The following is a 23,737-nucleotide window of genomic DNA, read 5'->3' as shown; positions in this document are numbered from 1 at the left end:
AACTTGGCAAATAAAGATGCTCTCAGAGGGAGGGAGAGGGAAATACTCTGTGACAGAGACAGAGACAGTGGGACGGGGTGGCTGATTGTCACGTCCGGAGGTTTCCTTCCCAGGCCCGGCCCAGGTAGGAGCAGGGAACTTGCCAGCACCTGTGGGCTTGCGGGGCGGGGCACCATGGTCAGAGGTCATGGTGGGTGCAGATGCTGGTTTGCTTTCCACGCTAACAAGAGAGACCGTTTTCCCAAAGCTGTTGCAGCCTAATGTCCAAGGGGCTTGAGGGGTGCCGGGCGGTGGGTGATTAGACCATCTTGGATGCACTCGACATGGGATACGATTAGAAGCAACAGTAATTACATGTTAGGGGCATGGAGAACGTTCATGGGTAGGTATTACCTGAAAGAATCATCATTTGAAAGTGCATCTGGATGACCGTGAGGATTTAGTAACTTCTTAAAGTGAGAAATAGTATCAAAGTTACTATTTTGTTTAAAAAGAGTTCTTATTCTTTTGGAGACTCATACTTACCTGTTTATGGGTGAAATGGTATGACACCTGGATTTATTTTGAAATAATCTAGTAAGACACAGAGTGGGGAATAGATGAAATCGTGACCATTAGTTGCTAATTGAAGCTATGTGGTGCGCGCCTGGTGGTGTTCTCTGCTTTTATTTATGTTTGAAAATTTTATAATAAAAATGGTTTAATATAACACTTGCATCTTAAATGTAAATATAACTACACTTAATATAAATATAAAAACACGCAGAGTGATTTCACGGGAAAAGGCAGAAAGCTCGCTGTGGTTGATTCTGGGAAGTTGGATGGTAGATCGTTCGCTTCTATGTTGTTTTTCCTTTTCTTTCCATGCTTTTTTTGTGCCACCTACATTTGTTACAAAGAGCACCTATTGCATTTACAATGACAACTATTTTAATGAATAAATTGCCAACACAAATTCGATGTCCACTATTAATATATGCTGTTATAATCATTGTGAGGACACGGGCTCAGAAGGTTTGTGTCATGGGAAAACAGTCTCAGGAATTCAGAGAGGACACACGCATGGGTGTATGAGAGGAGGAACTACATGGAGGACCCAGGCAAGGACTGACAGGGCCTCTCATTTCTCCTTGCTTGACCTTTATCTGGCCATCTCAGCCTGACAGATTCCACAGTCTCTGCTCTGTAGGTTCTCAGCTGAGCTCAGAGAGAAGCCAGGGAGTTTTAGGATTTCCCCTCCCCCAAAAAAGTTCATTTTCTTTTTCAAATACTTTAGATAGATAACTCAAGGTAGAAAAAAGTTGAACCTAAAGGAGAAAAGAAGACTGGATTGTGTGAGAAGCATACAAGAAAGCTTCCTGGCGGGGCCCCCCGGGTGGCTCAGTCGGTTGAGCCTCTTGGTTTGGGCCCAGGTCATGATCTCAGGGTCGTGAGATCCAGCCCCATGGCGGGCTCCACGCTCAGTACAATCTGCTTGTCCCTCTCCTTCCCCCTCTGTTCCTGCCCCTACTCAGCGTGCTCTCTCTCTTCCCTCTTTCAAATAAATAAATAAAATCTGAAGGAAGGAAGGAAGTTAGCTTCCTGGTGAAGCTTCTGCGGAGCTTCCAGGGTCTGCTCAGGGGCAGGTCATCCCATGCCCAGGGGTGCCTGGAGGGGACTGGGTTCTATGAGAGGAGGTAGGTGGCCACTGGGCACCACTGCGTGTGGGTGTGTGTGTGGGTGTGTGTGGGTGTGTGTGTGTCCGTGTGCATGCGAGCTGGTTCGGATTTACAACCTTTGCCTGCCTCTTGGCTTGGCTTCATTTTCACACAGGGATGCAGGGCAGGATGTGGCTCTTGCCCACACCCCCCAGAAGGGAGCTGGGACTGTGTGTCAGCCACATGCTGACCATACCCTAAGCCAGGTTCCACAAGTGTCACTGTCTCCGCTTCACAGTGGGTGGGAGAGGGAACTTGGCTTTGGAATGAAGGCTTGGCTCTGCACTTGACCTTGCTACGCCTCAGGTCCTGCTGTAAAATAAATACTAGTCATCGCTGAAGCCGAGTGATGGGTATAGGTTGAATATCTGTGAGAATTACGGGGAAGGTAGATAAAGTTCTGACCGCACTGTCTGGCCATGTTTGGTGCTTAATAAACAATATGTGTTGTCATTGTGGGAAGCTGAAGATCGGAAGGTTTGTGTACCTTAAGACCACTAACCACGTTCAAATGAGGTTGGGAGGGGCAGGGAGAAGGGGTCTGCCAGAGCCCACCCAAGTCAAAACCAGCTTCCACTCCCCACCCACCCCCTTCCACCGTGGCCGGGCTGTGGAAGGGCAGCAATATCAGGTATGGTCCCACTCCAGAGACCCTGGCCTCAAAGACCCTCCTTCTCAGGGTCTGGGACATTCAGCTACCCCCTCCCCTCCCTGGCCAGACCTCTGACCCAGAACAGAGTCCTCGGCTACCCCTGTTTCACTCAGGCACACAGATTCCCCCTCGGAGAGGGCCAGAGTCAGCACCCACAGCAGCTGAGCTGGACAGGGAAGGCAACCCCTGCGGTCCCACAGCGGGTTCCAGGGACGAGGAGGGGGCGCACAGGCCCGGTCTCTGCTGGCTTTTCCGGGCACTGGCTCCAAGTCCCAGCGGCACAATCCAGGGGTTCCAAGGGCTGGCCTCACCCACTCTGCCCAGGAGCACCAAAGCTGGGGCTTCCAGCTGAGTCCTGATCCTGCGCGCCCGCCGTGGGGGCTCAGAATGCACCGGCTGCCCCGGGGGCTGCCCCAGTCGGGCTTCAACTACCCCCTCTTCTGATCTGGCCAAAGAGCAACTCTTTGGGGTTATGCATCTTTGTAGGGAAGAAAACCTATATCACATCTCTATAAATATATATTTTTATATTATATATTATATATAGATTTTATTTTATTTTTTAAGATTTTATTTATTTATTTATTTATTTATTTATTTATTTATTTATTTATTTATTATTTATTTGAGAGAGAGAGAGAATCTCAAGCAGACTCCGCACTGAGTGCAGAGCCTGACGTGAGGCTCGATCTCACGACCCCGAGATCATGACCTGAGCCAAAATCAACTGACTGAGCCACCAGGAACCCCTCTTTAAATATCAAAAAAGAAATTTTGCAGGCCCTCTTTATCCCTTTCCTTAAACCTATGTTCATTGTGAAATATGGCACACTCAAAGAACAGTGGGCAGATTAACAACTTATAAATCAACCTGCCACCCAACCAACCACCAGCCAGACAGCAGGAGAAACCCAGGCCGGCCCCCAGCAGCCTCCCTTACGTCCCTTCCTGACTGCCACCCCGCCCTCCCAGAAGTCACCGCTTCCTTACTCATCCTTAGAGTTCTACCCCTTAGATATGCATCCCAAAATAATATGCATCATCGTTACTGGTTTTTGACCTTCGTAGGCATGCATTCACACAGTAGGTCTGCTTTTGGGTCTGCATTTTTAAAATGCATCCATGCTGTGGGAGATGTAAATGCACACACACCACTGTTCGTGACGGTGTTGTCCACAGCGGCCCCGGGCCGAAAGCCACCCAGGCGTGCATCAACAGTGGAAGAGATCACCGTGGAACGCTCACACGGTGCCCATCTGTTCAGCAATGGCAGTGAGCAGACACCAGCCACCGCAGTAGCGTGGATGAGATACTTTCAGAAACACTGGGAGAACATACAGATACATGCAAAATTGGTCCATAACCACAAGGGCAGTTATCAAGCACGTCTCCACCAGACACAGTTTCTATTTCTGCAAACAAGATTATTGCATTGCTATCAGTATCCTGAACTTAGAGAGCTGTATGTAGGCCAGAAAATGAAAGGGGAGGTAGCCCAGAAGGGTGTGCTAGCCAGGACACCCAGGAATTTCCCCCCTCTTTCAAAGTCTTATAATTCTCCTACAGTTCCTTAGCATGGAATTTGAGGACCCTCTGTTCACCTCTCTTCTGTCTTCTCGGCCCTTGCTCTCTCTGCATCTTTTCCTGAACCCTCCACACAGACTAAACTCGACTTCCATGAAGGCTCCAGGAGCATGCCGGCCCCTTCTAACCCCACCATCCTCACTTCCATCTGTTTCTAGTATATTCCCTCACACCCCCTCTGCGGAGTCTTGACCCTGGAAAACATCCCTGTGCTCAGACCTTCCAGTGCCTTTGGCTTCAATACCCCCACCCCGCTTCCCACCTCCACATTTGTCTACCTGGAAGAAACCCCCAGCTTTAAGACTCAGCTTAAATGATCCAATCCTTGGGTTTCCCCTAACTTTTCTTATATTCTGTTACTGAACATTAACAGCAACTTAAAGACTGTATCTTAGCCATTTTTACCTCCACCAAATGGAGCACAGAGCCTAGTGTTGCGGAAATAAAATTAAAAATAAGATCTCCAACCCAGAAAAACCTCTCACAGAGATAATAGAGAAAGAAGACATCTTTATTATTAACTAGGCATGAAACCAGAATGTGATGCCCATCTCGGGCAATCTGCTAAGAGATTGCAGAGATGGGGGGAAAAATCCTACCTCTTTACACAGCCAAGCAGATACAGTCCCTAACGTGAGAGACACATACCTAGTCCTCACTCGAGAGAACTCGACAGTCACACACATCCTAACTTTACCATGGTAACTGGGGTGACCATCTGTGTTAGCTGATTGGCTTCATCCCGAGAAGAAATAGACTCATATCTTTATGACGGGAAGTATTTTTGTAACTTGGAGCAAGGCACCCACCTACTCTTCCACAGAAACTGGGTGACAGGGGCACTAATTCTTTTTTTTTTTTTTTTTTTAAGATTTTATTTATTTGAGAGAGAACGCAAGGAGGGGGAGTGGGAGAGGGAGAGGCAGACTCCCCGCTGAGCAGGGAGCCTGACATGGGGCTCGATTCCAGGGCCCCAGGATCATGACCTGAGCTGAAGGCAGATGCTTAACCGACTGAGCCACCCAGGTGCCCCAAGGGTGCTGATTCTTGATGTTTGCTTTTCAAAGAGAAGGCCCCCAGGTCCTTGAGAAAGATTCCTGGGTCATAAAGCTGACAAAAGAGGTGATCACATTTTCAAAAGGACACATACCTACATTTCAGAGTGGAGAATGTACTTCCAGTGACAAGTTTTCTAAAGCAAGCATCCTAGGAAGGAGGAGGCAAAGGAGAATCTCATCCCTTACTTTCAAGGGGGAGAAGTAAACCTCTTACGCACAATTTTTTTTGTCCTTACACAGCATATGGTTAATATACATAACAGATATTGGCTTAGTTAATAATTACTTTAAAATCCACCTCTTCCTCAGTTACTAGACAAAAGTCCTAAAGCATTTCCTTTCAGAACCTCACAGTGCGGCGGAGATAAGAAAATGGCATAGTGTACTTGGAAGAGGAAACGAGAGGGAGACGCGTCAAACCCAGACCCACGGCGGCTTCCGTGAAAGGTCGGCTCACCGAGCAGCCTCAGGGTTGTTTTCTCCTGCTGCTGGTCTTGGAGGGGCATCCGTGTGGCCGGTCCAAATGCTGGTGGGTGGGTGAGGCTGTGTTGTTTCAGGTGGGCTGCTTGCTGACGTAGAGAGGGCCACTCGGGTCACCTGCACAGGGTAGGGGCTACAAGGTGTAAAATGTGCCCTTAGAGCTCCTCTGTGTGCAATTCGGGTCCCCTCCATATGCCCCTCTTTTGCCTTCACATCCTCACCTCTCCCTGCATCCCACAGGGTGTCTCAGAAAGTTAGCCGTCCCTGTAAATGGGAAAACCATCAGGACCTGGTAAGACTCTGGCGCCCAAACAGCTGAGGGTGTAGGCTTGGGCCCAGACCCAAAAGCCTCCTACCCAGGGCAAAGTGAAGCCCAAGACTTGTTAGGACCACAGTCAACTGACCCAGCTCTCTGTCTCCAAACAGAACCCCACCTGGATGCTGGCAGGCTGCCAGCCCAGAAGATTCATGTTCATGAGCAGCCACTTCTCTTGACACTAGGCCATGCTCTCCCTGACCCAGGACTCATGTTGTGCTTGAGTTTGGTTCTTGTTGGAAACTTAAGTGCGCCAGACTGGCCAGGCCCTTAGGGTCTGTCCGGTCTGATGCTTTCATTTCACATATGAGGAAACTGAGGCAGAGCCAGAGTGAGCTGCCCAGGGCCTCCCAGCCATCTGTGGGATGTGTGGGCCTCTGTGAAGCACACGGCTCAGAAGAGCATCACCCTTTTTTTGTTAACTTTTTATTTTAATTCCAGTATGGTTACCATACAGTGTTATATGAATTTCAGGCGTACCATACAGTGACTCAACAATTGCGTACTTTTCTCCGTACTCTGCATGAGAAGGGTACTGCGTCACCATATATTTGAAGGCAGGAAATAAGCCGACCCTACAGCCTTCAGCCTCTTCTTCTCCAGAGAAAAGGATTCCAGATTTCTTCACCAGCATTGATGAGAGCTAGATTCCGGGGGTCTGGCAGTGAGGACCTCCTGGTGGAGGCTGGAGGTCGTGAATATCCCCCCCCACACCTTCATCTCCCGACTTCCTGCCTTTCCCCTCAGGGTCTTGTGGGTTCTGAGTCCAGAGGGGAAAAATGCAGGACAAGTGTTCAGGCTGGCATCATGGGTCATATTCTTTCCAGGGGGTGCTGAGTCTGCTATTTCTCAGTTCTAGATCTAGAGAAGTGGTGTGCGATAAGCTGCAGACTTCTGCTCCAAGAGGGAGAGCCTGGTGCCGTGCAGGGAGCGTGGCTCTGTGGAGAGGCTCATGTGGGCTGAAATCCTGGCTCTGTTGCTCCTTGAACGAGTTTCCCGGATCTCTCAGAGCTGCTGTTGGTTCAGTAGTACAGGAAGGACAACCATTCTCATGGGGGGTTGTCAAAGGAATGAAATAGGGTCTTGTGTATGGAGCGGGGCACTCAGGGGGCACCCGAGAATGGTAGCTTCCTCTTCTTCCACACTGGGCTTTCCGAGGACAGCTTCAGGCTCTGGGACATTTTCAGCATGGTGGCACCCCCATGCAGAACGTTGGGGTCAGGGCTCAAGCAATCTTTACCATCCTCTAATTTCCTTTGCAAAGGAAAAGCATTCAACCACACTTTTCTTGGCATTAGAAACCAACAGAACCTCAAACCCGGTCTTCACTCAGGGGTCTAAAAAGCCATAAGCAGAGAGCAAAGAGGGAAAAACAAACCAACAGAAAACAAAAAAGGACGCACTGAGTCTAGCAGACAATAAGCAGGATGTGAAGCCAAAGATGGGGGAAGCAGCCCAAAAAGGATGTGGGACAGAATAGGAAAGTGGACCCGGGCTGTTTAAATGAAAAGGGAAGTAGAGAACAGGGAAGCTGATTGGAAACAATGGGTAAATGATGACCCCAAAAAAGTTGAAATATAAATGAGCAGGCCTGAGAAAAGGAAGTGGGCCGGAGGAAGCAGAGCAGGATCGGAGATGGGAGGCGAGCGAGTGAGTTGATCGAGCAGGTTTGTTTCTACTGGAGTATGCAACCCATGTGCACTCAAAGCTCTGCTTCTGGGCTCAGCTCAAACTCTTGCAGTTCAACAGCATTTGGTAAACCTTGACTGAGGGGACAAGAGGCTGAGGAGAACTGAGAACAGCCTGGAGCGGTTTCTGTTCTTGCCACGGCCCTCAGCTCATCCGGCATGCATCTCTCCTCTGGAATCCCCATCTGTATGAGACTCAGCCGAGGAGGCCCTGCAAAGAAGGCTTATCTCCTCGGATTCCTGCGCTTGGTCCCTGCTGTCCTCAGGGGCCAGGAAAGCCGGTGTCCAGCCAATCAGATCCCTGGTGGCCCTTCAGCCTGCCCGGAAGACCGCCCTCAAGGACTGGCCCTGCTCCCATCTGCTGCCAGAAGGCCCCATTGTTAGGCTTGTCTCCCAATCATGGGACATCTCAGAGGACCCAGAAATAATAAGAGGACCACCGAGCTCAGACCCACCGTTCCTAAAAAGGTCCCTCCTTTGATCAGGCTGTCCAGTTCAGCGGCATAATTCAGTGACGTCCTTCCTGGCTGTCAGGTTTCTGATGTAAATGGTGCCCTCGCATGCTCTGGGCTTCTCAGCCAGCAAAGCTGGGTTCAGACTGGCCCGCGGGCTCAGACTGCATAGAAACCTGGGCCACCCCGAGCTGCGCCGCAGGGAGGCAGGGCTGGGCCCTGACACCAGCACAGAAGAGTCTGCGGCCGCAGGCAGCTGTGATTTCTGAGCCTGGAGAGCTGGTGGGTCTGGGCTTGTCTCCAAGGGCTCTCCAAGGGTGGCCAAAGTGGCACTTCTGTTTCTGTATGCCCTCCATTCATTCATTCGCTCACTCATTCATTCCTTCATTCAACACACTAGGCATCCACTAAGCATCCAGAGTTCAAGCAAGGGCCCCTGGCCCAGGATCAGGAAGGACATCCGGGTGCCCTATGGGCACCTCTGGGAACCGGACAATCGAAAGGCCACTGTCACTATTCCTCCCACAGAGCAATTTGGAATGAAAGTCTAGGAGACAGTATTTATCCTCCTGCAAATATTCCTGTGGCATTGGCTTAGGGCCAGGCCTCTCCCTCTGTTGAACACCGGTCTGCAGAGCTGAAGGAGACCCTGTTCCTCTCTCAGGAACTCCCAGTCTTGGGCAGGGCAGACAGCCTGGCCACACATGGGCCCAAACAGTAGCCCTGCCACATGCCAGCTGTGTTGCCTTGAGCAAGTTACTCACCCTCTCTGAGTGCATCTACTTGCCCATAAAGCAGAGAGAAGTATCCTGTTATGTGTTGGCTACCATTTCTTGAGCATGTACTATGTGCTGGTTATCATATTAGACTATTTACTTACTTATTTATTTTAATTTTTCATATAACTCATATTATATTTTTATTTTTATTTTTAAAACTTCAAGGCAATTCATGAATGTTTTTCCCAAAATAGGTGATAAGTGTTTAGCAATGAGCCTAACAGCTGAGTAAAAACTCAGTAAAGGTATGCTTTTTTTACTCCCCTACATCCCCCCCCCCACCAAAAAAAACCCTGAAAAGAAAATATTTTTTATTTCAGGGAAAAAAATAAAACCAACTTTACAGACCAATACCTCGGGTGGGAGTGAACAACACAAGAGTTCACAGGCAAACTGGATGATTGCAAAGGTCTGAAATGTTTCTGCTTCCTCACCAAAAGCATTTATTAAGTGCCTGCTGTGTGCAACACACCGTGCCAGGTGCTGTCCTCAGAACAGCACTGTGGGCAGACATGAGAATGAGTCTCAGTCTTGCAGATGAGGAATGTCAGACTCAGAGGTTCCAAGTTTACCCAGGGTCACTTGGCCAGAGAAACAGACATGAGATTCAGCCACGGGATAGCCCGAGTCTGCCCACCTCCCTGTTCTCCCTCCTCGGTGACCCAGGGACACCTGCTGGAAGATTTAGAGGAGGTCCCTATGTATAAGGCACAGTGCCAGGAGTGGAAATTAAACCTACGCCATGCAGCTTTGGCAAAATCAAGCCAATGCACCAGCACAAAGTTCCTGGGCCACAGGACTGAGCATAGGTATGAAGAGATACCACGCAATCTTCCTTGTCCTTGACCTCCTCTCAAGGCCAACTGTGTCAGCTCCTTTCACTGGGGGAAAATGGAGAAGGAAGAGGGTGGTAGCTCAGGTTCCCTAACTTATGATCACTGAGGGCTTGACTATTTCCACTCTCACACAACTGCGCATCTGGGAAGATGGGCTGCTACCATAAGCCACGTGCACGGAGTAGGAATGTCCCCGTCTCCCCATATCTCAGCTTGAACCATTTGAAACTGACACTTGTGTAGCTCAAAAGGGATAGCACATCAGCCATTTTATGTGGTTAAATTAAATATTATTGATTAGGGTCACAAGTAGAGGTTCATCTCTGAGGAAAGGGGGGGTGCGGCTTAAAACAAAGAAAGCATACACTCTCCCTGGGGGTTGGGCACTCCATCCCAGCCTGAGATGCCCAGGTCAGAAAGGCTTAACCAACTTCATGCTGGAAGAATTTGGGGAAGATGCAGAGATGGGCCAGAACACAAAGCAGAGGCTGAGAAGGGAGAAGCAAAGCCCTGGCTGGAAGGGTGGGCCCTCACCTTGGCAGAGACACAGTCTTGGTAAAACCAGAATGAAAAGGATGCAGTGAGGTGTGAAAACTCCCTTGGTTAAAGAGGTGTGTACTTTGTTTTTAGTTGTGGTGGGAGGGAGGCAGCAACAACCAGGAGGTGTGCTCTGAACATACTTGGGGGTTTTCGGGGGCCTGTCTGTGGCATCACAAGGAAGAGGAGGAGGCCCCAGCAGGCCAGAGTGAAAGGGTTGCCCTTGTAGCCTCTGCAGTGACAAGCGAGTCCTGGCTGGGGAGGTCAAGGGAGAAGGGGACAAGTGTTACTTCTCTACCTGTGCAGAAATGTCTTGTCTTTCAATTTTTGTTCCGAAGAAACAAAATTCTTATGAATCGCCAGGCCACAGTGAGTGCAGCACTGGTAATTATGGGATAAATTAGCCACCTGGGCCCAGTACAGCAGGCTAACTGAGCATGATCCCCCATACAGGATCAATCAGTCCTTTCATAACAGCAGAGGCCCTATGATGGCAATGGCAACACTCCTCTCTCTTCACTTGGATTTGTGGGATGGCCATCCATGGCTGTCTACTTAGAACTGAGGGGTTTCCAACTTTGGGTGCTAAAACCAGAAAGTCTTGGGCAAACCAAGACAAGGTGGTCACTTTAGAGTGTATGACTCTGTGTCTTATCCCTTAAGGAAGAGAAGGACCTGTTGGTTCCAAGAGAAAGAGAAAGGGTTCTCAAAAACAAAGATGAGGGACTTCTGGGTACAGGTCTGCTCAGGGCTCTGTGTGTCTGAAGAGTGTCTGAGAACTCTCTCTTCAATCTCAGCCTCCTGCAGGAGAAATTGGGATCCAGAGGGTAAAGGAGGTGGGAATAAGGAAAGAGTTGGAGAATTGCTTCAGCGAAGTTTGGACTAGACATGTGAATTATGGCTGCACCCCCCTACCATCCCACCCCCTCTTCTCCACACCCATAGTCCTCTCTCCCACTATCCACACACTGGTCAACCTTTTGGATACATGTTTGAAAATCAAAGAAAAGATCTGTCTCAAGCTTCAAAAGGTCTAGATTCAAATGCTAGCTGAGCCATTCACTGTGTAGCTCTGGGCAAATCTCTGAACCTCTCAGAGACCTGGTTTCCTCTTCTGTCAGAGGAATCTGTTATAGCCTCCATCAAGAGTCTATTGTGGAGATTAAACAAGATGAAGTGCGTGACATTGGGAAGTGTATTGGTTAGGCACCCAACCAATATTTGTTCCTTCCAGCCTTGCTTATGTATGGGGCCAGATACAATCCCAACTTTGTTTCTCTGAGAACTAATGCTGTTACTTGTTTTCCTTCCTGATCCAGGCCCTCACCATGCCCACCCACTCCCCTGAATCAATTTTAGAATACTTTGAGTATGATGAGTCTGCTGAAGCCTGTGATATGGGGGACATCGTGGCCTTTGGGACCGTCTTCCTGTCCATACTCTACTCCCTTGTCTTTGCCTTTGGCCTGCTGGGAAATTTGCTGGTGGTGTTTGCCCTCACCAACAGCCGGAAGCCCAAGAGTATCACCGACATTTACCTCCTGAATCTGGCCTTGTCTGATCTGCTCTTTGTAGCCACCTTACCCTTCTGGACTCACTACCTGATAAGTGAACAAGGCCTTCACAACGCTGTGTGCAAACTCACCACCGCCTTCTTCTTCATCGGCTTTTTTGGAGGCATATTCTTCATCACTGTCATCAGCATTGATAGGTACCTGGCCATTGTCCTGGCAGCCAACTCCATGCACAACCGGACTGTGCAGCATGGCGTCACCATCAGCCTAGGCGTCTGGGCGGCAGCCATCTTGGTGGCAGCACCTCAGTTCATGTTCACAAAACAAAAAGAAAATGAATGCCTCGGTGACTACCCTGAGGTCCTGCAGGAACTCTGGCCTGTGCTCCGCAACGTGGAAGCAAATTTGCTTGGCTTCCTGCTCCCCCTGCTCATTATGAGTTACTGTTACATCAGAATCATGCAGACACTGTTTTCCTGTAAGAACCACAAGAAAGCCAAAGCCATTAAACTGATCTTTCTGGTGGTCATCATGTTTTTCCTCTTCTGGACACCCTACAACATCATGATTTTCTTAGAGACACTTAATCTCTATGACTTCTTTCCCAGTTGTGACATGAAGAGGGATCTGAGGTTGGCCCTCAGTGTGACCGAGACAATTGCGTTTATCCACTGTTGCCTCAATCCCTTTATATACGCATTTGCTGGAGAGAAGTTCAGAAGATACCTTTACCACTTGTATAGGAAATGTCTGGCTGTCCTGTGTGGTCGTCCTGTCCACGTCAGTTTCTCCCCGACTGAATCGCAAACGAGCAGGCGGGAAAGCATTCTGAGCAGCAATTTTACTCACCACACCAGTGATGGCGATGGGTCCATCATTCTCTGAAGGGATACCCAAAGCTTTATTCCCACAGAGAGCCTGGAGTTCCTGAGCTTGACACTGAATAATGAGGACAGACTCTTTTGTTTCTTACATGCAAGAAATGATGAACCGAATGCTCCAAAACAACCCTAAAGCATTTTTGAGAATTCTGCCAAGATTTGAATGATAAAGGGGAGGTACGTCTCTAACTGCAAATGTCAGGACTTTTTGTTTACAAATGATAAAAATTCAACTCAGACTAGCTTAGCTAAAGAGGAGGTGGGAAGTATTATTCACATGGTGGCATGAACAAGAGGGTGGCCGAGCCCTCCCTCAAAGTAGAAACTAGGGCTTGAGTCCAGCTAGAATTTCCTCTCTCTGGCTCTCAAATCTCTGAGGGGTGACAGAGCTTCCAGACACAGCTTAGCCAATAGTGAGGGACTGAAACCCATCCTTCTCTGGCCTCAAGGTTAAAATTCCCAGGGAAGGGCTCTCATTGACCGTGTTTGGATCAGATGTCCATCCCTGGACCAGGTTATATCCAAGGGGAGAGAATAGATAAGATGGCAGCTTCCATTCCAATCTCATGGTTAGAGGTGCGGGAAGACATATTTCCAAGAAACTGGAGGGGCGGGTGCTGTTTAGATCTGACAGAACAAGAGCTGCCCACCAACCTTACCATGTGTCTGGGCCAGCCTCCTCACTGATCACACCAGCCAGCACACACTGCCAACGCCCTCTCCCTGAAACCCCTTTCTATCATGCCCCCAAACCTACAATGGTTGCCCAGTGCCTACTGCATCAAATTTGAGACTCTCCATTATGCAGTCCCACCAGCAGATTCCCCGTTTCTTCCCCTTCCCAAAAGAATCCAGCCTCTCAGACAGCCAGGTCTCTTCCATCCAGCCTTATGCATCATCACCTACTTCCAGGACCAGGGAGATAAGTAGAAAGAACCCTGGCCCAAACTGAGAAAAGACGGTTTCCAATCCCAGTTCATCACTTGGCCTGCTGGGTAGCCTGGAGCCAGACCAGCTTCAGCTTCCTCATCTATAGAATGGAGATAATGGTATTTTTCACATAAGGAGCATCCTTTCCAGCATGAGGAACCAGCCACCAATTCTTACAGGTCCCAACCCTCTTATCTGATTCTCAAACTTCAGCTTCCCCCCCCCCCCATTTGGCACAGTGCTTAAGGGGGAATGTTGGCAGAGCCTTGGCTCTGCTGTTTGATGTAGCTCAGATACAGAGGAGGCTGGTTCTTACAGTGGCACTCAGTGGACACTCCTACATATACAGATTGCCAGTCCTCCCTGACCCAGCCCTCCAGACTGCCTTGAATGTGCCTTTCCAATTGTTTCGTGGCAAGCCCCTGCCCATCTGGAGAGAACCCCCATCATTCATGCCATTGCCAACCTGGAGAGCCAGGGCCCTAGGAGCAGATTTTTCCCCCTTTTCAGTAGACTTCTGGGTTGGTCTAATACTTCAGAGCTTGAAAAACAATTGTATTAAAGCTAAAGAGAATGTCACCTATAACCTAAACATGCAATACCTTCATTTGCCCACCAAGAACTTGTTCACACTTTCACATGTTTAGAGTTGAAAGCATCATGTACAGACTGTTTTGTAATATGCTATTTTTCTCTTAACATTAGGCCCCAAATAGTTCTCTGTTTCTGTATAGTTTTGTTATGATGGCTCTAGAAGTCTCTGCCAGGTTGTGTACTCATTGAAGGCATCTGACTCACTGCTGTATTTCCGACACCCCCTTGGCAGTCAGTATGTTGGTTTAATCAATGAGAGAATGAATCATGTTCCATCAAGATTGTGTACTGTAATTTACTCACCATTATCCTGTTGATAAGCTTGTTTCCAATATTTAGCAAATACATATTTACAGCACTTCTGTCTGTGTAATTCCCTGTCTCCTCTTCAGTGATTTCCTTTAGATAAATTCCTCATCATGGGGGTAACTGGGACAAAGTGCACAGGAAACGTTTGGCTTTGGACACATACACACAAAATTATTATGAAATTGTTATTGGGCATATATTATATGCATTATGTGGACTCAGATCCAGAGTGGTTCCAAAGATGAGTGAGGCCAGGCCTCTGCCCTCACTGATTTAACATTCAAGTGCAGAACAGAGAAGTAAACAAATAAACATACTCTGCATTAATTGGTCACACAAGAGCAGTCGGACCTGAGTCTTTAAGGGTAAGGAGCTCTCCAGGTAAAGGAAGGGATGGCATTCTAGGCTCAGTGAATGTCATACGTAAAGGAGGTGTGTGAGGGCATGGGGATCTTAAGATCTGGGAAAAGTGTGTGAATAGTGAGAGGCATTAGGAGCAGAGTGGGTGGGGAGACTCTCCTGGAACGTTGGCTCAAACAACTAACAGAGGGGCACATTCTCCTCAGGCTATCCACAAGTTTGTTCCATTATCACTTGAACCTCATTGCAACTGTTGAATCATAAAACTTTTAATTAAATTTTAACTTATTTCTGGACTCCCAAGAAAAGAGGGAAAAATTCTTTTGGCTTGAAAAACAAAAGTAGAGAGACAAAGCACTTTCATTTCTAAATGAAAATTAAATTTGTGTCATAAGAAACATTCACTCATTCATTTTGCTGAATAAGACAGAATAGGGAGGAAATAGGGAAGTTCATTGAAAAACCCTAAATAGCAATGATGTTGGTGGCTAAATAAAGGAAGGCACATTTGAAAAAGACAGTTGGCCCTAAGAGCACAGCTGGATCAGACCCAGTACTGCTTCTGAGTTCCGGGCTTCCCAAAAGCAGAGGGAAATGGTGGACTCCAAAAGCAGAGAGAGATCTGTGATTGAGTCCCAACATGTTAACTCTGTGACCTTGGGCAAGTTACTTGACATCTCTGAGGCTCAGTTTCCTCATTTGAAAAATAAGAATAAAAGTAGTACCCTCCTCCTAGGATTATTGTGAGGATTTAGGAAGATTACCTTCACAATGCTCACAGTGTAGGCCTGGCAAAGCAAGCTCAAATAAATGGTGGTGACTATTTTTGGTTTTTCCCTTCTTCTTCTCCTTTTTCTTAAATTGAACCTTTCCCAGCAAAGAAACTCATACTATCTTGTCCTTGCCTTCTTATTCTCCTTAGTCCCAGAGTCACAGAACTGTAGCACCGATGAGGGACAGGAGACCCAGATGGGGCTGGAGGCTGGTCCAAGATCACGCAGGAAATTAATGAAAGAGGTAGATCCCTTGACTCTCAATCTACTGATTTTTTTCTCATCTTGATAAAAATAGACACCAATCCTGTGATAACTGTAGTTAACAATGTTGTATTGTATATTTAAAAGTTGCTAAGAGAGTAGATTTTAAAAAATTCTGATCCTGCACACACAAAATTGTAACTATGTGAGGTGATAAATGTCTAAACTAACCTTTTTGTGGTAATCATTTTGTAACATATACATATATAAAATCACTACATTGTACACCTTAAACTTACACAATGTCATATATCAATTATGTCTCAATAAAGCTGGAAAAAAAATACAGACCAACCCTGCCTCCAAGAGCAGAGAACGCAGGTGAGCATGGAAAAAAAATCCAGAAGGAAGGTCTGCAGGTGGAAGACAGGCAGGGAGGGGATGTCTGCCCTCCAGAATGCCAAGTTTAACAGACTCAATCCACTCACAATGACAGATGCAGCCTGGGTGGGGCAGCTTTCGGCGACAGCTATTCTGTGACATCAGTATCTCTAATGAAGAGGGTAAACAGACATTCATCAGCAAGGATCCCAGGATTACCATAGGCAAATCTATAAACAGGATATGGGTTGGTAGGCGGAGCCTTAGTCGAGTAGGGCCACTGTCCAGGGATGGCCACACCCTGGGGAAAGTGCCCAGCCCTTTCCAAATAATCCTACCCACTTTAGGCTTATTCATGCTCATCAAATGATCATCTGAGGGAGAAGTCGGCTTCGCAAGGATGTTGCCACCAAGAAAGCTGAAGAATACACTCTTCGGATTGGTGGGAAGAGCTACTACCCCAAAATCTACTGCATCTGAAGTGTATATAAGGTCTGGTGGGCTTTCCATTGTCTCTCTCTCTGTGAGTCTATCCCTGAGCACCCAAGGAGAGAATTGACCTCTGGCCCCACAAGGCTGCCAACTATATGTGGGAACATGGCAACTTGACTGAGAGGTCCACCTTGCGTACCACCTGCCCCTGAGTTGATGCCTTATTAGTGCCCTCAAAATTAGGGTAGTCTGCCCCAACTCAGAAGTTAATTTTCTTCTCCATCCACACCCATTCCCCGGGTCCATGGGGACCAGTTCAGTTTCAACATGACTTGTAAATATAGCTAAGTTGGCAACCCCATGGTGGGCTACCCCAAAGTAGTATTATCTGAGAGCAAGTGACAAATGTAGTTCTTAGCAAATTTAGAAATATCTGGTTTCTCTTCAAGACACCCTCCATCCATAGGAGGGCCAACTCGTTTTCTCAAGGATACAGGCTCTATGTCTCCATTTCTGTTGAATAAGACATGTTGTTAGGCAACAGCCACTGTTCCTCCACAGACACGCCCTAGACAGCTCTAAAAACCACAAAACGTGCTCAGCAGGAAAATTACTCTTTTACTCCATATTTCCTCATTTCTTTAGTTCGTAGAAACAAAAATAAATTTTAATTTGCATTTCTTTGGGTACTAGGTAAGATTGTTCCATTTTCAGTGTGTTTGTTTTATATTCTTTATGTCTTTTTCTGGATATAAAAGAGGCGTACAGTCCTAGGAAATACAAAAAATAAATAAATGTATAAAAAGTTAAAATTACACAATATTCCATCTCCCTGAGAATTGTTTAACACTGAGGTGGTTCTCTACCATGTTATTCTCTGCAGATACAAATTTAAGAAAAGATTTGAGATCATAACATATATATATAATCTTATATTTTTCATTTAACATTATAGCATAAACATTTCCCCATGTATCAAACTCAAACATGGTTTTTAATGATTGCGTATAGACTTTACCTAGCCCCTACCAATGGACATAGAGGCAACACCCGGTTTTCATTATTATGTGCTGAACATAAATCTTTGTGCATCTCTTTGATTGTCTAAGAGGAATTACTGGATCAACGGACTGAAGCATCTGTGTGTCTTTTGCTAGCTACTGCAAAATTACTTTTCAGAACAATGACACCGTATAGTTAATGCTCTAAGAACCCCACTCCCTGACTCTAGCACACACATACCAGCCCCACCTTCCCAAGCTTTGGGATCTGGACATTATAGACTTTTGTTATTTTTTTCCCATATCTTGTTTATTTTTTTAAAATTTTTATTGTTATGTTAATCACCATACATTACATCATTAGTTTTTGATGTAGCGTTCGTTCCATGATTCATTGTTTGTGTATAACACCCAGTGCCCCATGCAGAGTGTGCCCTCTTTAATACCCATCACCAGGCTAACCCATCCTCCCACCCCCCCTCCCCTCTAGAACCCTCAGTTTGTTTTTCAGAGTCCATCGTCTCTCATGGTTCGTCTCCCCTTCCAATTTCCCCCTCTTCATTCTAGACTTTTGTTATTTTATAAAATACCAGCTACTGACTTCAAGAGCCAGAGAAAGAGAAAGACTTCCATTCCTCAGAGAAAGTAGTAAGGCTGCGATCTAGGAGAGAGAGAAGAAAAAAGAGATGGGGGATTTTTTTTAAGTGAATAATATCATCACAAAAGTAGTTGTTTTAAGATACTGCTTAGTGCTTGGGTTAAGGAGACACAGAAGAGGCCACCTGAGTCATAAAAAAATCTGGGGAAGGGAGAGTGGGGAATTATTGTATCACAGTATTAGAGTTTCAGTTTTGCAGGATGAAAGAGTTCTGGAAATGGATGGTGGTGATGGTTGCACAGCATTGAACGTACTTAATACCACTGAATTGTATGCTTAAAAATGGGTAAGATAGTAAATTTAATGTATATTTTACCACAATAAAAATTTAGGGGGAAAAAACCTCTAACAAAATCAAGGAAGAGAAGGAAATGGCAACATTTGCTCTGGGGGTGAGGGTGGGAGTGTCTTAGAGGGAGAAGTAAGGATGAACAGGGCACTCAGAGAGTCCTTGTGCAATTTGAAGGTGTAAAAAATTCACTACTGTACAAAACACAAATAATCTGAAAAAGGCAACAGAAGAGAAAATTTGTTCAAGATTTAGCACATTTGGTTGCAGGGAAGTCTACTTTCAATGCACCCACCATCCTTTTGGATATACTTGGATATGGCCGTCTCAGTGTCATGGGGAGCTTGTTACCTGCAAAATGAAAGAAAGGAAAAACCGAAGCACAGGCAACTTTATTTAAATCTCTAGTAAATTCTCTTCAGAATGCATTTCACAGATTGTTTATACCTTACATGGGAGTGAATTTATTAGAAATCCAAACCACAATGGCTTATGGACACCCTTCATCTTGGGCTTCTGCTAGCAGGTGCGATGCTCCAATGAGCCAGGGAACTCCCATCTGTGCCGACTCCGAGAATCCAGGGCTACCTGGTAGCCCTGGCGTATCCAGGTTTCCCTGTTTGGGGACAAGAGGATGCCCAGCAGCTAAGTTGGGAAGCCCAATGCCAAAAGACTAAGATACACTTTTATTGACAAGGGATAAGTGTCCATTTCTAGGCACCTTATTTCACTGAGAAATAGAAGAAACTGGAAAAGAATTTCTACAGGCTCTCCAACTCACATCTCCCACCAACCTGCAGCTGTGCCCACTTGCTCCTCCTCCTCTCCGGGTTCTATAGAAGGATTTTCTTTGCTCTTGTCTAAAGCCAAACCCTCCACTTATGCACTATATTCACCCCCATCTTACCTCCCCAAGGATTGTATCCCTCTCTGCTGGAGGATTCCCAGTTAGCACATGAGCACACCACAGTGCCTCTCATTTTTAGACCCTCCTCTGGACTCCATACCTCCCACCATTCTTGCTCTTGTCTCTTCTCCATTTGGAGACACCCAAGAGGTATCTCTAGTCCCTTGGCCCCCATCCTCTCTTGCTCTTCCTCTTCACCACTCCCCCAGACACCCTTAGCAAAGTCACAGATGTTCTCCACGTGGCTGGGTCAGAGGGTCCACGATCAGGCCCACCTCACCACACATCAGCAGAATTTGACAAAGCTCATCTCTCCCTTCTTCTTGAAGCACCTTTTCCTTTTGGCCCTGGCGATAACAGTCCCCCTCCTGCTTCACTGACGCCCTCACCGGCTGCCCTCCCAGGCGTCTTCTCTGGCTCCTTTCTGCCTCCCTGACCTCTAAGCTACATCCCCAGATCTCTTCTACCTACACTCACTCCCCTGGAGAGCTCAGCCAGTTGCAAATCAGTAAACACCATCTCTCTGCACTGACAACATCCAAACAATTTTCTGCAGCCCCAAATTCTCTGAAGTTCAGGCGTGTCTATTCAGTTTCCTAACCATTTCCCTTGGATAGACAATAAGCATCTCCTTTGCAGTCTCACATCCCAAGACTTTCCTCCCACACTCTGTTTAGTCACTCAGGCCCCTGAGCTCTTCCTGAAAAAAGCTGAGCTCTTCTCTACCACAGGCCATTTATACTTGCCCCTTTCTCTACTGGAAACTTCTTTTTTGGGGAGCAGGGTGGAGTCTCTTTTACCAGATCTGTGCATGGCTCACCACCTAGCTTCACTCAGTCTCTGCTTCAGTGTCACCTCTGCAGATAGGCCTTCACAAATCTCCCCTTCTAAAACCTAGACCTCACCACCACCCTCACTCTCTATCCCTATTCCTGCCTTTATTTGTTTTCTTACCTTTATCTCTACCTGACATTATATTAGATATTTGCCTATTTCTGATTTATCTTCCACATTAGCATGGAAGGACCAGATGCCTGACACATAGTAGGAACTCAACAAACATTTACTGAGGGAATTAATTTCTATTTTTGTGTGACTTGCCTCTTGGTGGATTTTGCACATGTTTATTAGTATGCTTGACATTTTAAAATTGATTTTTTAAATTTTTTAAAATTTAAATTCAATTTAGTTAACATATAGTGTATTATTAGTTTCAGGGGTAGAGTTCAGTGATTCATCAGTTGCATATAACACCCAGTGCTCATTACTTCAAGTGTCCTCCTTAATGCCCATCACCAGTTACCCTGTCCCCCCACCCACCTCCCCTCTAGCAACCCTCAGTTTATTTCCTATGATTAAGAATCCTCTTATGGTTTACCTCCCTCTCTGTTTTTATCTTACTTTATTTTTCCTTCCCTTCCCCAATGTTCATCTGTTTTGTTTCTTAAATTCCACAAATGAGTGAAATCTCTTTCCCTGACTGATTTATTTCACTTAGCACAATACCCTCTAGTTCCTTCCATGTCATTGCAAATGACAAAATTTCATTCTTTTCGATCACTGAGTAATATTCCATTGAGTATATATATACCACATCTTTTTTATCCATCATCTGTCGATGGACATCTGGGCTCTTTCCATAGTTTGGCTATTGCTGCTATAAACATTAGGGTGCATGTGCCCCTTTGAATCACCATTTTTGTATCCTTTGGATAAATACCTAGTAGTGCAATTGCTAGGTTGTAGGGTAGTTCTATTTTTAACTTTTTGAGGAAACTCCATACTGATTTCCAGAGTGGCTGCACCAGTGTGCTTTCCCACCAACAGTGTAAGAGGGTTCCCCTTTCTCTGCATCCGCACCAACATCTGTTGTTTCCTGTGTTGTTCGTTTTAGCCATTCTGATGGGTATGAGTTGGTATTTCATTGTGGTTTTGATTTGTATTTCCCTGATGCCAACTGATGTTGAGCATTTTTTCATGTATCTGTTGGCCATTGTATGTCTTCTTCAGAGAAATGTCTGTTCATGTCTTCTGCCCATTTCTTGGTTGGATTATTTGTTCTTTCGGTGTTGAGTTTGATAAGTTCTTTATAGATTTTGGATACTAGCCTTTTATCTGATATGTCATTTGCAAATATCTTCTCCCATCCCATAGGTTGCCTTTTAGTTTTGTTGATTGTTTTCCTTTGCTGTGCAAAAGCTTTTTATCCTGATGAAGTTCCAATGTTCATTTTTGCTTTTGTTTCCCTTGCCTTTGGAGATGGGTCTAGCAAGAAGCTGCTGTGGCCGAGGTCAGACAGTTGCTGCTTGTGTTCTCCTCTAGGATTTCGATGGATTCCTGTCTCACATTTAGGTCTTTCATCCATTTTGAGTTTATTTTTGTGTATGGTATAAGAAAGTGATCCAGTTTCGTTCTTCTGCATGCCTGTCCATAAAATTGATTTTTAAGAGCTTGTTATAGAGGAAATGGAATCTTTTGTCTTTCATACATGTTACAAATATTGTTTCCTGATATCATTTACTATTTTTCTGTTTCATAAGGCAAAAGTCACAGTGGTTTCTCTTTTCAAATGACCCTGCCTTGTAGTTAATGCAGATCGCTCCCCTATTCTGTCAAGGTTGTGTTTAGTCTTAGTCTGTGGTGTTACTTGGCATTTTCAGGTTGTCCTATGGGTGCATTAGCATTTTAATGAAATATTGCAAGGGGCTGCCCCAGAGGCTGCTAGCCAGATGCTGTTCAAACCTGAAAGTCAAGAAAATGACTTTTAGCTACAACCTGGTTATTGCAGTCATGGATGTAAGTTAATCAGAGGTAGCAGAAATCACACTGCATTAATTCATTGTTACTCAAAGCATGGGCAGATACACAGACTGGGGAATAATGGGCATGGGATGCTGATGCCAGTTCTTTGGAGTATTTATCACCCTCAGTTTGTCACCTTAAGGCATCCAGGTATTTTACTTGAAGAGGCATGAACCAGTAAAATGGCAGCAGAACCTTACAGAAGGAAGGATTTTTGAAAATGCTCAGTCTAGGGATAGCGCAATTGCAACAGTGAAGAACTGAGACTATGCCTGAAATCTCCTGTACCTTTACTGGCCACAGAGGACAATGAAAGCACTGTGTGCAGACCCTAAATATACTGTCAGAGCAACCCTAGGAGATATAAGGAGCCCAGGTAATCAATCTTAGTCTCTCAGGAAGTTCTATTTCACTCACCCTGATAACCTTTGGCCACTCCCAGGCTAAGGGAACGCCTGCCACACAGACTTCCTCCTCTTTCCAAGTATTACAGATGTGCCAGCCCCTGGGTCCAGCGCCTCTGCTCCACAGAGCCTTCAGTGAGACCAGAAGGAGCCCAGGGCCATCTTGTTATTGTCTTGTCCATGAAGATCTACCCTCACCCCTCCTGATGAGCCCAGACTTGAAGGTTAAGCATCCCTGCTCTGGCAGTGTTGGTCTTTGGAAATTATTTAACTGCCTTGGGTCTTAGTTTACTCATCAGAACAATGGGGTCTTGATGCCTATAGTCAGAGGAGAAAATGAGAGAGCGCTGTGCAAGCAGCTGCCACAGTGTCTAGCCCAAGGCAGGGGCTAACACAAGTTCACATCATGTTTCCTCTGCTGCCCCAGAAGGCACAGTCTAGCTGCCCTTACCTCAAGTCCTCCTGGCCTCATTTCCAGTGTTTAGGACCCTTCCCATGGGCTTCTCTTCCCTCTTCAGGAGCAGAGTGGGGGTGAGAATGTGTAGCACAAGACCTTGTGTACACAGGTATCCTGAGTAACCTTTGGTGATATCCTGAAGTGCCGGGGCTGCATATGCAGGTTTGGGCCCACCACGGGTCTCAGGTAGGACCCGAAGTTTTCCATGCATTTTCATGAACACAGTTTTGCTTACCAGGATATGAAGAGTGAAATGCAAGAGGTATTATTCTGCTCTGCAGTTAGCATGAGTGGGCCCTTGGAGGTATATGACTTCTGTGTTTACTGATATATGCTGGGTACATTCAACAGCTGCTATTTATTTACAGGGGTAAAATTAATACAGCAAAAAAAAAAAATAGTGATTATCCAATCAAAAAATGGGCAAAGGACATGAATAGATTTTTCTCCAAAGAAGACATACAGGCGACCAACAGATATGTGAAAGGGTGTTCAACATCACTCATCATTGCGGAAATGCAAATCAAAACCACTGTGAGATGCCACATCACACCTGTTTGAACATCTAGTATCAAAAATAAAAGACTGATGCAGCCACTGCAGAAAACAGTATGGAGGTTCCACAAAAAATTTTTAAAAATAACTACCGTATGACCCAGCAATCTCACTTCTGAGTATTTACCTGAAGGAAATAAGATCGCTATCTTAAACAGATATCTGCACCTTCGTGTTCACTGCAACATTACTCACAATAGCCAAGAT

At 46.1% G+C, this 23,737-nt stretch overlaps 1 protein-coding gene across 1 annotated transcript; it reads left to right on the top strand.

Moving 5' to 3' along the window:
• Positions 1–40: 40 nt before the first annotated feature.
• On the top strand, positions 41–14,767 carry CX3CR1 (C-X3-C motif chemokine receptor 1). The gene is made up of 2 exons (XM_034992400.1): positions 41–124; positions 11,399–14,767. The coding sequence occupies exon 2, from the start codon at positions 11,408–11,410 to the stop codon at positions 12,476–12,478; it is 1,071 nt and encodes a 356-aa protein (XP_034848291.1). The 5' UTR covers positions 41–124; positions 11,399–11,407; the 3' UTR covers positions 12,479–14,767.
• Positions 14,768–23,737: the final 8,970 nt, after the last annotated feature.

Source organism: Mirounga leonina, unplaced genomic scaffold (genome assembly GCF_011800145.1).
Source record: "Mirounga leonina isolate KUSES-001 unplaced genomic scaffold, KU_Mleo_1.0 Mir_115, whole genome shotgun sequence".
Lineage (NCBI taxonomy): Eukaryota > Metazoa > Chordata > Mammalia > Carnivora > Phocidae > Mirounga > Mirounga leonina.
This window is presented reverse-complemented; position numbering and strand designations above follow the sequence as displayed.

Coding starts and splice junctions, on each gene's coding strand:
- CX3CR1 (XM_034992400.1), top strand. CDS start 11,408: ATGCCCACCCACTCCCCTGAATCAATTTTAGAATACTTTGAGTATGAT.